Source organism: Formica exsecta, unplaced genomic scaffold (genome assembly GCF_003651465.1).
Source record: "Formica exsecta isolate Colony F162 unplaced genomic scaffold, ASM365146v1 scaffold282, whole genome shotgun sequence".
Taxonomy (NCBI): Eukaryota; Metazoa; Arthropoda; class Insecta; order Hymenoptera; family Formicidae; genus Formica; species Formica exsecta.
Window position 1 is genome coordinate 453,416 of NW_021850084.1, and position 16,656 is coordinate 470,071.

At 32.7% G+C, this 16,656-nt stretch overlaps 2 protein-coding genes across 4 annotated transcripts in view; one reads left to right on the forward strand and one right to left on the reverse strand.

Annotated features, from left to right (window-relative positions):
• Positions 1 to 2,029: 2,029 nt before the first annotated feature.
• LOC115237252 (proteasome inhibitor PI31 subunit) lies at positions 2,030 to 4,237 on the forward strand. Of its 2 annotated transcripts, none has more exons than XM_029810193.1 (5): positions 2,030 to 2,307; positions 2,619 to 2,768; positions 2,865 to 3,145; positions 3,736 to 3,879; positions 3,952 to 4,237. In XM_029810193.1, the coding sequence occupies exons 1-5, from the start codon at positions 2,161 to 2,163 to the stop codon at positions 4,079 to 4,081; spliced, it is 852 nt and encodes a 283-aa protein (XP_029666053.1). In that variant the 5' UTR covers positions 2,030 to 2,160; the 3' UTR covers positions 4,082 to 4,237. The 2 variants fall into 2 exon arrangements, with proteins under 2 accessions (XP_029666053.1, XP_029666052.1); XM_029810192.1 differs by having other exon boundaries at positions 2,049 to 2,307; positions 3,733 to 3,879.
• A 2,700-nt stretch (positions 4,238 to 6,937) lies between these two features.
• The window catches only part of LOC115237253 (protein tyrosine phosphatase type IVA 1), a 22,910-nt gene continuing 13,191 nt past the window's right edge, over positions 6,938 to 16,656 (reverse strand). The window contains exons 1-6 of one of the 2 annotated variants that reach the window (XM_029810196.1): positions 14,281 to 14,806; positions 8,933 to 9,267; positions 8,369 to 8,859; positions 8,139 to 8,270; positions 7,866 to 8,032; positions 6,938 to 7,766 (exon numbers count right to left, since the gene is read on the reverse strand). In XM_029810196.1, coding sequence (XP_029666056.1) covers positions 7,655 to 7,766; positions 7,866 to 8,032; positions 8,139 to 8,270; positions 8,369 to 8,485 — 528 coding nt within the window. In that variant the 5' untranslated portion in view covers positions 8,486 to 8,859; positions 8,933 to 9,267; positions 14,281 to 14,806 and the 3' untranslated portion in view covers positions 6,938 to 7,654. Of the gene's footprint in view, positions 7,767 to 7,865; positions 8,033 to 8,138; positions 8,271 to 8,368; positions 8,860 to 8,932; positions 9,268 to 14,280; positions 14,807 to 16,656 lie in introns of those variants that run through there. The other variant, XM_029810195.1, reaches the window with a different exon arrangement.

The following is a 16,656-nucleotide window of genomic DNA, read 5'->3' on the forward strand; positions in this document are numbered from 1 at the left end:
TTAATAGCGAAAGCGATGAATATAATATTTTTACCTGCGAATGCATATAAAAGTCATATTATTTTTAGTACTTAAGAATAATTCCTATTTAATATTCAATGCATATTACGATGTAACGAGAATGTTTTTATTTTACATATATTGCGATATCGAATAGATTAATGTACTTTCTGTCTTAGAAAATACATTAAATAATTTTTCTTTTTCTTTTTATTGTTTGATGAAACATCTGATAAAGCGCAAAATGGAAAAGAGTTATGTATAACGCTGTATATTTATAACAAAATCGATAATACTTTGTAAAAGACATTTTGTAATTTTGAAAAATATCGAATAAATTACATTAATAATACAAAACGCATATGTCTTCTGATTGAACATACCCATCTATTTCCACACATCCATTTTGTCGTGCCACACCCTCTTTCCTAATTATATACATTCTTGATACATTTTTGCTGATTTTTTCTTGGAATTTCTGAAACTGCATTGTTTGAAATCAAGTATCAAGAAAATATAATTAGCAAAGAGGTGGCACAAACTAGAAATCCAAAAACCGTGAAAAATTGAGGTTTCGAAATCCGCAAAAGTATCAGGAGAACATGATCAGCAAAGAGGTGGCGTATCAGGAGAACGTAACCAGTAAGGAGATGCCACAAACTAAAATTTTTAAAACGCAAAAATTTGAAGCTTCGAAATTCGCAAAAGTATCAGGAGAACATGATCAGCAAAGAGGTGGCGTATCAGGAGAACGTAACCAGTAAGGAGATGCCACAAACTAAAATTTTTAAAACGCAAAAATTTGAAGCTTCGAAATTCGCAAAAGTATCAGGAGAACATGATCAGCAAAGAGGTGGCGTATCAGGAGAACGTAACCAGTAAGGAGATGCCACAAACTAAAATTTTTAAAACGCAAAAATTTGAAGCTTCGAAATTCGCAAAAGTATCAGGAGAACATGATCAGCAAAGAGGTGGCGTATCAGGAGAACGTAACCAGTAAGGAGATGCCACAAACTAAAATTTTTAAAACGCAAAAATTTGAAGCTTCGAAATTCGCAAAAGTATCAGGAGAACATGATCAGCAAAGAGGTGGCGTATCAGGAGAACGTAACCAGTAAGGAGATGCCACAAACTAAAATTTTTAAAACGCAAAAATTTGAAGCTTCGAAATTCGCAAAAGTATCAGGAGAACATGATCAGCAAAGAATTCGCATAAAGTTAAATTACAGAAAGCGGAAAATTTAAAGCTTCTAAATTCGCAAAATATCAGGAGAACATAATCAGCGAGAAGGTGGCACAAACTGAAATTTTAAAAATGCGAAAATTTGAAGCTTTGAAATCCGCAAAAGTATTAGGAAAACATAATCAGCAAAGAGGTTGTACAGACTAAAATTTCAAGAAGCTTAAAAATTCAAAGCTTCAAAATCCGCAAACATATTAGGATTTTTTTTTTTTTTTTTGTTTTGCGAAGGAAGAGAAAAATGCATTATGCATCCCCACCGGCCGGTCCGGTGGGATATGCGGGACTCGCACCCGCCGCAAAACTCTCCCTGCAAGATTCCCACCGGCCGGTCCGGTGGGATATGCGGGACTCGCACCCGCTAAAAAACTCTCCCTGCAAGGCCAATCTTTGGCGATACTTACACAAATTTAAATTCTGAGTTATAGGGAACATGATAGGCAAGAGAGGTAATACAAATAAAAACTTCAAATTATAAATTATAAATACTTTTTATTTTCTTTTCCCATATAATAACATTTTGAAGTTTTGTAAACATGCGCGTAATATATCCATAACAAAAATTGAAGACTATATATATTCTTTATAACTTTATAATATAAAAATTTAGCATAAAACATCAAAATTAATTTTTTCAGAATTATATACAACATTCTTAGCGAGAAAAAAATTGCCGTTTTATAATCCGTAGCAATAAACTGCAACTTGAATATAGGTATGTTGCGTTCGAAAATATTACCCGTGTACACACGAGCGTCGTTCTATCTTTGTTCAATTTTTAGTAAATAACAAAGATAGGACGACGGACGACACTTCTGTTCACACGGATGATGTTTCCGAACACAGCCATAATTATGTCAGTATAGTAATGGCGTGTGCTTGTGAAAAATCTGCGAGCTAATCCATTAGTGAATATCAAGATGACAGATACAACTAATACGTTCGGTTTCGAGGCTTTATACAAAATATATTGTAAAGAAATTAATAAAAAGCAAGATGTAATAATCTTATTAATACACTGGTATTTGACGAGGTGTGGATTCCGGTGTATTGGCATCGGAGATGAAGTAAGTCCTGATTTAAATTTTCTGCAATATACTGTGTCACGTTTTGCAATAATATCGACATTTTATATATCTTATATTTTTCCATCATAGTAGCATCTTTTGTGTGTATTTATTTTGGTGCCAAAAATTCTAACCTATAAAAAATAAAGTTTCAATATACTGGTATATTTTTATAATTTGTTCTATATAATTTGTTTAGATTTATAGTTAAAATATACACACAATTTTATATGTCGAGATTTTTCTTAATATAGTGTCTATTAATACTTGAGGGATAATTATTCTAAAAATGATAAATTTATATTTTTTAGAAAACTTTTAATGTATCTCAGAGAGGAAGTGAATTGCTTCCAGAAGGTTGGAACTCGCAAATTAATTATGCATTACGTTATATTAAGGATGAAAAATTATATGTACTCCTTGGAATCAAATCAGATATGGATCTGTTATTAAATTTGATGGTAATTTATGATAATTATAGTTAAATTCCAAAAAGAAAATTAATGATTAAAATACTATTCACACAATTTATGTTATTCAATATTTTATTTTCACAGAGACACCATGACGATTCTATCTCTAATATTCAGTTCCCTATTGAAGAAACTGTAACTTCATATTCTGGGCTTTTAGAAACTATGATACCATCATATCATACGATTTTACATAGCATACAAAAAGATTTTGTAGGTGCATTAGATTCTGGAAATACTAAAGAGGTAGCAACTCAAACAAACACATCAAGCAATCTACATTCCTTTGAATCAAATGAAAGTCAAACACGTAGAAGTTTTGATCCACTGAGGGTGATCGGACCAGAACCTGATCGGCCATTGCGGTAATTTGATACCAATTTGATTAATATATGTGTGTATGTCTATACAATTTTTTTTATATCAATGTAGATTCTTAAATTTCAAAGCCAAAGAAAATCTGCAGTACAATTTTTGCAATAGAATCAATGAGATAATTATATTCAGTAATATACAATAATAATATATATATTTCTGTATACATGTTATCCTTTTTTTATAATGTGCTTTATAGGTATATCTTATATTTTTCCATCATAATAGCATCTTTAACACAGATTTTATTTGATATTAAGCATAACTGAAAATAGTTTAAACATGAATTCATTGAATTTCAAGTGTAGAATGAAAATTCTGCTCTACAATATTTCATTATGTTTATTTGTAATATATAAAATGTTTTTATGTATTAATTGCATACATCAAACATTCGGTATTAATGTGATTTGTCAATATATTTTGATTAATCGTTTATAATGAATGTGGATTATTACAACAAATTTATAGTCTCTTATTTTTTCTATTTTTAATATTCTATTTTAATGGTTTATATGTTTATTGATTATTATTAGATGTACTATTTAAAGTGATTTATTGATCTATAAATATGCAGTAGACCTGAATATGATCCTGCAAGAGTAGGAGTTAGAGATCTTCATCCGTTTGGACAAGGCGGTGGTATGATATTCGATCCGTTCGGCGGTCGTCCCTCAACTGGACGTTTACCGAGTGGTTTAGGAGTACCTGGAAGATTGCCACCGTATGTCGCATTTATTATATATCTAGACATTTTCCAATTATAAGAATCATTAATTCACATATTATATTGCAGAGGTGCAATACCACCTGGCGCAAGATTCGATCCCTTTGGTCCACCTGATATGGATTCTCCGTTAAGACCGCCCCGCCGTAGGCCCGACGATGACCACCTTCCTCCTCCGCCATTCGATATGTTTAATTGATTTTATACTTAATTATATATATCTACGTATGTATCTTTAAAGAAAATATTAAACTTGTAAAAAGAATTGAAAGAAATGGCGAGAGTTAAATTGTAATACAGTGTCTCTCTAAATAATATTATGCTTTTTTGACAATAAAAAATAATGTTTCCTTTACAATATTTTTATTTAGGACAAAATTGCTCAAGACAGACATCATTTCTCTAGAATAAAGTTAGAAAATCTGTTTTTACACAGTACACCATCAAAGTATAAGAGAAATGTTATAAAAATTTTTTTTTCTTTTTTTTTTCATAAAACACAACTTTCATTCTTTTTTCTTTTATTTTATTGATATTGTTTACACACAATATAACTTAAACAAAATAATTTTGTTTAGTTTAATTCAAGGCAATTGTATATAATGACAGGTGGAGGAAATTGCATTTAGAAATTAAATAGTAATCTTTATTTAAATTGCGCTAACTCATTATTTTTTATTTCTTGCTTAATCAATTTGTAAGGAGTGATTGTTCTTATTTTATTATGCCGGTTTAAAATAGAGGATTTCTTTCCTATCTAAATTGTTCTTGCTTCAAATATTCACATTAAACACGTTAAACGCAAGAAGTCTTTATCGATACATGAAATTATTGTATCAATTAAATTCACATAAAATAACTATTAAAAAAAGGAATTATTTTAACTATATAATTGCATTTGTTTCTTCAAGTAATATTAATTTTTGCAGCAGTTCGATTCATTTCTTCAAGAAATAAAACATTCCGTATTCCATATATATGTATCATTAATGTAAGCATTATTGCACAGTGAAACGATTTTCACATGTTGGATTGTAATTGAACATTATTTCAAATAAAATAGCAACGTGTATGATCTTTTATACCGTTAGCAAACTAAAACTCTTGGCATCACAGCATCAACAATCCTCATTCCATTCTATTTCTCAGTCTCTACTGTTTTTTTTATACACATAAAGAAAAATCATATCACAGTATATATAAAAACAGACGTTTTGTATTATAGCAGCAATTTATTTATACAACTTGAAGAAGTGAATCGATGTGCAAAAGTAATAGCTAAACAATGAAAATCATATTGGTAACTTTTAAGACCATACCTATTTTGCCACAAATATTAACGTATCTTTCGAAAAAAATTTAATTTAAAAAATATATTTATATATGTGCCCGATTAGCTTAATTGTTATAATTGAACTAGGATTAAACTATATAAAAGTAACATACTTTTGCATCTAAGGTTGGATGATTTGCTTTTATGAATAACCCTCGTCCCATCCTCTGGTAAAAAATATTGCAGTTTCAATATTACAAAAAAAGATGCACCAGGTTCAAATTTCAATCCGAGTCTGCGATCGTAGTGAATGTATCCTATTGTCACTCGTTAAAAATTAAATTATTCTTTTGTCGCTCGTTTGATAATCAAATAAGTAATAGATTATCAATCGATTGTGGTGTCAATCGTATTTTGTCATTGGAATAAGAGATAGGCATATGATTAACGAACGCGTAACAATAAGCAATAATTGTTATGCTGTACTGAAATGCAACAGTGAGATCGTCCAGTAGCAATTAAGCTTGGATGGCTGAATGTATTGATACACATTAACCAAACTCGATTGCTACATAACTGTCGTGTGCAAGTTTCATTTCCGGAACGGACTCATTGTTAAGCAGAACGGTTAGAAACAAAGACGGCATAACAAAACAGCGAATACAAAACAACGCGTACATTCACATGAAATCAGCAGACGCGCGTGAAATGTGTTCTAAGTATTATATTTGTTATTATTTTACGAGTGAATTTTTCTATCCTTTGAACACAGTTTAGTGTGGCGTACAGCATCACCGACAATTTTACCAAAATTGAAGACGACAATGATTTTACATAAAATGCTCGTATCAGATTGAAAAATCTATTTCTAACTAAAAGTTAGATATGCAAAGATTTTGGTGAAATTGCCGTCGAGCTACGATAAATGTGATATACAGCTCTGGAAAGTGATTTACTTCACATTAGTTTCTCATTATCCATCTTTCAAGTTAACGCAGATTCCAAGTCCAATAAGAGTTAAAAACATCCATCAGCAATTCGGCATGCCACTGGAAATGCAACGCAATATGTGTTGTTTCCCTTCTCTTCTTTAAGCTAAAAACTTTTGCCTTTAAATTCAAAATATGCATCAAAATTCAAATGCTGCAATTCATATGATTTGCATTAAACATTCGCGGCAAGTGTATCAAAATATTATAGTAGTAATTGCAAACATTAATCATTTTTGCCTAATATTTTACTAATTAGAATTAATATAATTTCGCAGATATACAATGAGAAAAGAAAAAAAATATATATATACAAATTCAATTTCACAATATGTTTTATAATTGCAATATTTAAAATAGTGTACTCTTTCATTATTGAAAAGTTGATAATCCTTTATTATAGTATTTTCTTCTGATGCATCGTTGAAGAAATTATTTTGATGCTTAATATATCAGAATTTTATACTTTGCAAAGTTGCGACTAATATATTGTATAAAAAACACCTCCTTTTTATTCCAATCGCATTCTGCGAAAAATGTATATAAAATCTTTCTAAAGAGCAGTATATTTTTTTTGCATACGCGCGAGGCAGATAGTTTTTTTAAATATATTTAGTTTAAAAAGAAATATATAATTCTGATTCAGATATTTTTACACATCTTTATATATTCTGTAAAGAAACGTATTTACTTTTTTATAGCACTGTTATTATTTCATCCGTGAAGTTTACGATCACTCAGTGTAGAAATTTCTAAATTACATCTGGTAAAAATCCGATAAATAATAAAAATATTTTACATATCTTTTATATATATTTCAAAAAACACAATATAATTTGTCATCTCAATGAAACGTTAACAAACTGATAATGTACATACTACTGCACATGTTCATTATAATTACAATTATAATTCCTATATTGTTCTTTTTTAAATTAAATAAATTATATTTTGCGCGCACGTTTATTCTATACTTGTTTTTATCTTTTGTGTATATTAAGAAAGAAAATAAAGGTATATTATATAATAAATGTACACATATCATGAATAATAACTCACAATTTAGAAGTCATAATTTAGAAATCACTAAGGCTGAATGACAATAATGTAATCGAGATTTTCAAGTGTTTTAAAAATAGTTATTACTATTTCAAGGCTTAATTTTTGTCCCATTATGTATTTAATATAATATCGATCAAGTATCAAAAATAAGTATGCGATCATTTCACAAAAGGAACCAACAACAATTTGAAGCTATATTCACTTGTTAATGACTTGCCTCAAAAATTTAGAATAGATGATTAGTGCAAAAAAAGTGCCTCAAAATTTATTGACATTTATCACGATTGCATTTCCATTGATAGGCCATTCAGAATAGATTTGCTACAATATGCCACTTGTTTTCAGGCGCAAAAACCTATACATTTATATCAATCGGTATGTGGATTAGTGACTTTTCTCTTCCCACTTTTTCTCTTTTCTTTTTTTTTCCTTTGAAAAATTCTTTGATCTATTGGATGCAACAAGAATTTTTTTGTCCATTCTTGAGCTTCAATCGAGACTTGGGACGATACTTTTCAAGAAAAGTCAACTGCTTTGCGTTTATGGCGCCTCGTCTTTTCCTAAAACAGAGAAAGAGTCGCAAATCACAACTTAATTGTAATGCGTACCAATAATATTTAAGCAAACAAAAAGATGTTATAAAGTACAAGATGACTTACTCTCTGATGAGGGCAACAGCATCTTCGAACTTGAGTCCGAGCTCGATGAGAGCTATTGCAACCAAAACCGGTGCTCTACCGAGACCTGCGACGCAATGTACTGCCACACATGCATCAGGTGATTCCCGGAATCGATTTTTTAGCAATTCGAACCATTCATCCACTACCTAGAAATTGTTATAAATAGACAAAATGGATGCAAATAGAATATATATATGTATTCCTATTTTGTTTCTTCGTTTATAACGTCTAAAGATGTGAGAGATCCTTTACCTCGTTTGGTGGAAATGTACCATCGTCGAATACCAAATCTATCACATTGATCCCTTCCGACTTGAGTTCCTCGACTTTGTACGTTGGTTCGCAAACTCTGACCACTTCCTTCACATTATGCTTTTTCAGTTCCTATTAAAGAGATATACAACAGTTCGTATTAGGTAATTAAGAGAATGAAATTGAGAAATAAGAGGATCTGTCTTGGGCAGAGAATGTTGTATACTAACTTGGATAAAGGTATGGATGGTTTGATCATTGGGCCGATCAGTAATGAGGAACTTCATATTTTTGTATTCAATCTCGGCGGGCGCCGGTCTGATATCCTTCACCCTCATGTTGCTCATTTCCTCCTTAAGATGGAGAGATGGTTGTATTATCTATCTTCTTTCTTTTGTTTTTAACTCTCTTAAAGATCTTATATAACTTGTCTTTCAAAGTCTCTCACATACGTGTGCCACACTATACGAAGCGACAAAGGCTGGATTTGACAACTTAGCCCATTAAATGTCAGTCTTATAGAGTTGTTTCTCATTTAACTAATAGAATATCTTATTTTTTTACAGAGGACAGAACCACGGGTTTACATGTAGATCTTAGGAAGGGTTGTCGGGGTGCGAACTTCGCCGAAAGTGTAAGGGCTACGTTACATTAGGCGGTGTTGATATGCGCTTTATCCTTCCTACTTGAGACTTTTTGACTATAATTCGCGGAAGATTATCTGAAATCAGTATACTTACAGATTTATCTCTATGTGCGACAAATTGCAATTATGTAATTGAAAATTAATGTACCTATTTGGCACTGGGTGCTCCAGGTGCGCTCAGTATCTCTACAATGCTTGCATCTACTAATGTAAATTAATAATTTCTATTAAATTCTTCTATGTGTCTTGCGTGATGACTAGTCGATGATTTTTCTGGCTTCCCCGGTGCGTGATAATTCTTCTACTTTAATATCCTTCTTTCCACCCTCCAAGATGTTTCTACCCTTCTTCTCTTTGTTCTAAGAGTACCTAATAATTGTCAGGGAGTATGTGGAGCGTGTCTCTCTATTTGTGTTGAGCCTGGCAATACTCTGCGCTATCCAACTGAAACTCCATGTATGTGAGGATGCACTCACCAGGAAACTGCAACAAAAAATCAAGAGTGATAGATCTTTTCATTGCGAGTAATAAAATTATAAATCTTGAAGTAACATCGCGCTACTCTTATCATCCTCGCGCGTGACAATTGCATAAATTTTCGCCTGTCACAATAATAGCCAAATTGCGTCTGATGCCAATTTTCGAGTATGTTATTTCGTGCGTGTGAAGAGAATAGACCCTATTTATTAATTACTCGTCCAAATAATTTAGCTTTGTTTCCTGACAAATTAAAGCAATTTCGCACGCGCACGTGTTGACAAATTAAAGCAATTTCGCACATGCTGCGAAAAGAAAAGATACCGAAATAATTTTTAGATCGAAAATGCACCATCACACGCGCGCGCGTGCACACACTCGTGTGTCATAGATCGCAATTTCTAGTTGTTCTGTGCCAAGCTTGCGTTTGGTAGCGTACAAATTGACTTTTCGATCTTTCGCCGCGATTGATTTGCGAAAGCTTCCCTTTTGCATAACGCTGTTGTTACACGCGAACAACGACTGATTGACAGATAGAAGCACGACCAATCGACATTCAGGCATATGCACAAGAATAACCGAAATAATTGGCAGGTGAAGTCTCAAACAGAGAGGAGAGCAGTGAAACGCCGCCAAGGCCGAATCTATCGCGATGATATGTCGACCATCACCGCTGCCTGCGTTTTATTTCTTTAATATGATATACTATTCAATATATGTATGTATACTGAATAGTTGCTGCAATTTCCATTTTCGATAAGAAATTGCTTAGAAACGTGTCATTTCACATTTTATAATAAAAATTAAAAAAAAAAAAAAATTTTTTTAAATTTGATTATATTGCTATAAAATGACACAAAATAAACGCGGTTGTTCGATTAGTAGTTTGATCAAAATATTAATTACAATTAGTTCTGGTCATTTTTATTTCGCTGATTTATAAGACGAATGTAAAATATGATCTTGCATTCTCTCATTAAATAAGACAATAAATTTTTACCTTCCGGAAATTATCTTATAAATCTTTCTGCTCTCTGGCTCGGCGAGAGCGAGATAATAATAAGAACAAATGAGAGAGAATAAGAGAAAACAATTATCGGTAAGAGCTGCCAGATGTCGGACAGATGATCAGGTAAGACTTTCGAGGCTTCATTCGTTCGAGAAATGAGGATGACTCACTGTCATAAAATGAAGAGAGAAAATATTACAATATTTACAAACGAGATCTCAAAATTGATTTGACAAGCCTACTTAGGCCGTAGTTGTATAGACTTGTTGAGATAATATTAAAACCTGTAGATACCCAATTTTGAAACATGTGTTTCCATTATGAATAACATTAATGATTTTTTGAGAATTTCTCTGGATTCGATATATTTTAATACTATCATATACTATCTCATGATATTTTAGAGAAGAAATATATATATATATATATATATATATATATATATATATATATATATATATATATATATATATATATATATATATATATATATATATATATATATATATATATATATATATATATATATAAATCGTAGTGAGGTGAACTCTGGGTTGAAAATTAAAATGCAAGATTTACGCCTCGTTTAATTCGGCGATGAATATATTATAAAAATAAAAATAAAAATAAAAAAATATCGAGATATTGTCGATAGAATTTTTCCGTATCAGATTATCGCGTCTTTTTCTAAACTTTGTCATTGTATGTACATGCGACGTCGTCGTGATGGTTAAAAAAAAAACCGCCTGTGATTTGCTTATATAGTAATAAGGCGCGAATACTTATTCACACATTTTCCACGTCGTCAAACACATATTTTAGTTCTTTAGCATTATAGTGCTTTTTCAATAGATCCATACAGCACAAAATTGCAGAAATATTTAACTATAAGTTTGCGAGTATCCTGTACAATATTGTTGCAATTATTATTACAGAGTATTCACTCAAATCTTGTAAAAAAATTCCTTGAAAATTGCTTGATTTTCCAGGTATTTTTGTCTAAAATTCCAGGTGAAGAGAATATTTTAAAGATTTTTTGATTTTTTTAAAATAAGTTTTTTTTTTATTGTACGCGTTTTCTAATGTTAAATTCTAATGACTAAAAATTACAATAAAGAATATGTGCTGCATATATTCGATAACGATTTTTAAAAGAATTCCCTGAGTCCCGATAAAATTCCATGAGAATTCCCTGATTTTTCCAGCTACAAAAAAAAAATACCTGTGGGAATTCTAGATTTTCCATGTTTTTCCAGAGAGACACTCTGTATTATTGTACGGTTGCACAGCATATCGTCAAATGTCTGTTTTCCGAAAGATTGAATGTGACTAATTATACTAATGTCGGATGCAAAGTATTTACACTGTAATAATATAACATTGCCGTATAAACATGCAGTATGGAGGGAGAAAATATTTCTAATTTTAACGAAATTTTTATTTCTTTTTTTTTTAATTTTAATTATTTTTAAATTTGGTGAGATAACGCGGAGATAAAAAAAATGAATAAAAGAAAAGAATTGTATCGATCTAGTTTTTTTTACGTATAATTTCTGTATACAGTGACATGACAAAAGATTGATTGAGATTAATAAAAAAAAAAAATAGATATGCAATTAAGATGAAATACAATCAATTATATTTCTATTCCTGTCAATGGTCATTCGTTATGCCATTATTTTTTTATATATATTATTTAAATTATATACGCTATATAAACGCGCCCATGTGTGTGTGTAAAAATTTTATATGTATATAAAAAGCGAAGCCGCCCCCGCACATCAAATATCGCCACAATCCTGTTGGAATTACTTTCACTATAAGACCTCTACGTACAATGTCTCTTGTGCTATAATTTACAAGATTGCAACGTAAGTGATGCTCTAAAGCAGTTGAAAGGTTCCGTCGTACTGTTGCTCGAAGGAAGTTCATGCGATCGGAACTAATACTCGATACATCCATCATTGGGATCATCGGAGTGTCACAAGACCGACGACGTGCGTGGGTTTATGCGGTAAACAAAATTCTATTTACGTTGTAGTTACGTCGCGGACGTTTTGAAAGACGGATCCGCGAAGAACATGAGGCGACAAAAATCGCTCGCTCCAATCATTCGTGTATTAATAGAACGTAACGGAAATTTTCGCAGGAGAAAATATATACGTTTTGCTAAGCATCTCTCTTTAATATTGACATCCGATTGAATGTCAATGTATAAAATATTATATATATATATATATATATTTATTTATTTAATATTTATTTATACACCCTATATATATATATATATATATATATATATATATATATATACAGGGTGTACCGTAAAAATTGGATCAACGCTTAAGGGTAAATTCTTGAGACCACTTGGAGACAATTTTTCCTCTGCGAAAATATCGAGAGTCATCATTTTTTTGCAAGTTTCCAATTTTTTCCGTTATATATCTTCGTAATTAAACTTTAAATTAAAATTCTCTCCCTCTATTAAAATAAACTCTATCTGAAATTAACTAAAGAATACGGTTTCAACTCTCTATAAAGTTTAGTTTGCAAAAAGCCCTTCTTTTTGAATCGCTTATAACAAAGAAATTATGATTATTGATGCTTCGATATTTTTGCTGAGGAAAAATCATCTTAAAATGATCTCAAGAATTTACCCTTAAGCGTTGTTTCGGTCTTTACGATACACCCTGTATATATATATATATATATATATATATATGTATACTGTGTACAGTTAGACTGTATGCGAGACGAAGCGAGAGAAATCGCGAGGGTCAGGAGTCAGGATGGATATATGTATGTTACATGCTATACGGATGGTGTAAGAATAATTTATCTGCGCCTCCGCTAAAGACAATTATCGAAAGAAAGTTTCGAAACAATCGGCGCTTTTTCTAGCCTCTATCATTTATAAGTCAGGTAATTCAATTTTACACACGAATACGACTGATTAAAATATTAAAATGATAACTGAAAGATAATCGCGATACACGCGCGCGGCGAAATATTCATCGATCAGCAAGTATATCAATTTACATCTCGTGAGAATAGCGTTTTCTTGCAACGCACGTTGCATAATAGTCACGAAGGAATTTATGAATCTGCGCGTTATATGTAAGATAAACAAAAATCATAAACCGCTTCGGCGAAAATAAAATAGCCACAAGGTTGAAATAACGCGCTGTTTTTTTTTTTTTTTACCGGTTTCACCGAGAAAGCATCGTGCCTACAAACTGATGAACCTATCGAACGAGATATCGAACGCACGACAGATTAATTTTCTTATTTTACTATTACTTGTACGCGTGTCCTTCACGATTGTCCAAAATATACGTTGTATTGACATAATGTTCTCTTTCTCCTTCGACAAACGGTGCCAATTTTCGTCCAAGTAAAATAGCATGTCACTTTTGCGCGTTTGTATCACACGTATATATCGTATAATTATATTTATTTCGAAAGAATGTGAGAAATTCGGCGATTCCATCATCAGCCTTCGTTCTATAAACGTATCCCATTGCTTTCGACAGGCGCGCTACAAATTCTCGCGTTTCATCGCGAGAATTTTCAAGTATCGATAATATGTATGTGACTCTGCTATTTCCACGCGAAAAGAAATAACAGACTTTTTTTCAGACCATTAGATGATTAGACTAACAAAATTCTTTGCACGCATAGATAAAGACATGCGAGCAAAAACGTTCCAATGATTTGCTTAAAATTTATTCAGATAAATAAATCAAAAAAAAAAAAAAAAAAAAAAAAAAAAAAAAACTATTTGCACAAGCATACTTAATTCGTAATATGTGAATGTGTGTGTATTGTATGTATATATATCATTTGAAAATAATTCGAAGGCGAGCGGAAAATTACAGTTCGCGTGTTGTGCATTGCACGATATTTTTTTTTTTTTTTAATAGGATTTTAAGTATTTGCATATATTAAAAAGCGGTTACGCATTTAATATTTCTTCGCAACGCGTCCGACAGTGACTTGATTCACTTTACCTTATAATCATTTGACGAGAAAAATAATCTTCAAGGTCACGAAAGCGTTCTCGGAGATAATTATAATCTAAATGTCAGTATTGTCACGCGATCAAAAATCGCGTAGCAACGTGACGAGATCACCGCACCACATCACAAAGAGGAAAAGTCACATTTTAATATTTGCGCGCGCACTTTGGCGAGACCGCCTAAAATTCACCGCTCAGGATCCAACGAGATGATCGTTCATATCCTTCCACGTGTTTTCAGCTTTTGACAAGTGTCACGACTGTTTCTTGCAATCGCGTCAACTAACGTCAATGTCTTACACTTCGCACGATTGACTACAATCGCGGATTGTTTCCGTTATAAAAAAATTTATCTTCGACTCGCGAGGAAGACTCGCTTCCCGTCTCTCGTAAAAGGTAAAAGCTGTTAGATACGCATGGATGTGAGGCCCCGAGAATGATATCGCGCACTCGTTGCGGCGACGACGGTCGTATCGAATCTGGGCCAGCCACAGCAGCGTGGCGATCAAAATAGCACAGTGTCGAGGCAGCCTCCACACTCTTGTCGTCACCGAACGAATAGTGCTCGTCATCTGACCTCCTCCTCCTCCTCCCTCCTCTCCCACTCCAAATACACACGCATATTTCATACGCAATGTCATCCGACTCTCTCGCACGCGTCTTCGCAATCAGTGACGTTCTGCCTTATGGCTGTTCTCATGAGAAAATTTTTTTTTTTCGTGCATGACGAGAATCGAGCAACGACATTACGTAAACATTGTGTTCGTAGTTTCTTTTCACAGGTCGGGATATATTTGAAAATTTTGATCTCGTCCGGGAATAATCGCGATCGAGATATTGAAATTTGGCGCGATCGACTTCCTCCGATTTCCAGCCTGGCGCCGTCTATCTAATCGATGAAGTTCGATATCGATCGCTCCTATCGTGCGGTATCCGTGTATAAGCGTGCCGGATTTTCTAGTGCGTAATCTAAAATCAAGTGCGGCGACAAATCGCCGCCGCAACGAGCGTACAACTTTATTGACCGCGATACCGATTTCTCTTCGCGCGTATATCAATTAATGATTAATAAAATGATCACGCGATTATAATGACGATGTGGCCACGGGTAGGCGAGAGGGATTAGCGATGATAGTCCGAGGTGTAAGCTTATGCAATAGCATGCAATGTTATTGCATAAGTTCACATGGTTTTAATATTCTTATGCGCAGAACCGATATCTTGATACCGATGTATGTATGTATGTATATGTATATTCGAATTCTCTTGACAATCTTTTCTTTTACGCTACGGGTTATATTTATGATTCATGCATCTACGCCACAATTATCAGAAATACCGACTGATTCTTATAAGCGAGCAACTTTCACGGTCATTCTCGCTAACACTGATGGTGAGAAAGCAAGATCAAGCTTCAATGACGTCAGAATCCGTCGAGCTAGATAAATTATTAGGCCGCTTCGTAAAAATATACGCACTTGCTTGACACGTTTGTCTTGTAGACTTCAACGCAATTTGTCGCAGAATCGCAGAAAATTTCAAACTGATAGCGTGTACGAAGAAAATTCGAGAGGCGACACGATGTTATAGCGATGTCAATAACATATTTTTTTTTTTTATACGCATCGATATAATGCCCTGATAAAACTACCTGTCCTTCAGCTATGAAGCATTTTCTGAGAAATATAATGAAAAATAATAAAAAATAATGAAAAATTCTAAATCCACGATATAAAGAAGATAATACGCTGCGACGTAGACACATACACATACACATTAAAAGATCTTAAAGCAAACAGAATGATGAAATTCAATTAATAAATAAATGCGCGTTCGAAAAAAAAGTATTTTGCAAATGAACCAGTGACGTCACCGAAAATCAATACAGCGGATACAACCAGTAGGAGGCGTTATGACGTCGAATTGTGACGTCACTGTCGTCACACTGTAGAAGTGGGCGTATAAAACATAGAGAAAGCGGTCATTACGCATGTTCTGAATTAGAAATAAGGTATACATATATAGATCAAAATTAGCTCTATAATTCTCAATTATTAAACTGTAACAGTAATAAGAGTGATGAATCGAGGCAGTGATATATATTGCATATCGTGTTCCAAAGTACATTCCCGTATGTTATGCATTATATGTTTATATCCCTCCCTCGACATTCGCCCTTTCCTCGTTCCCCTTACATCCCTGCCATCCAGACTTCCAGAGACGACCGGGAATAGGGTGGGATTGAACGAGACGTGGGGCGACGAACTGCATATTAGGCAACGTTCATAACAGTATTATGACATCGGTACAAATATTTTCATCCATTGGACTATAAATTTTTTTTTTTATTATATATTAAAACATATAT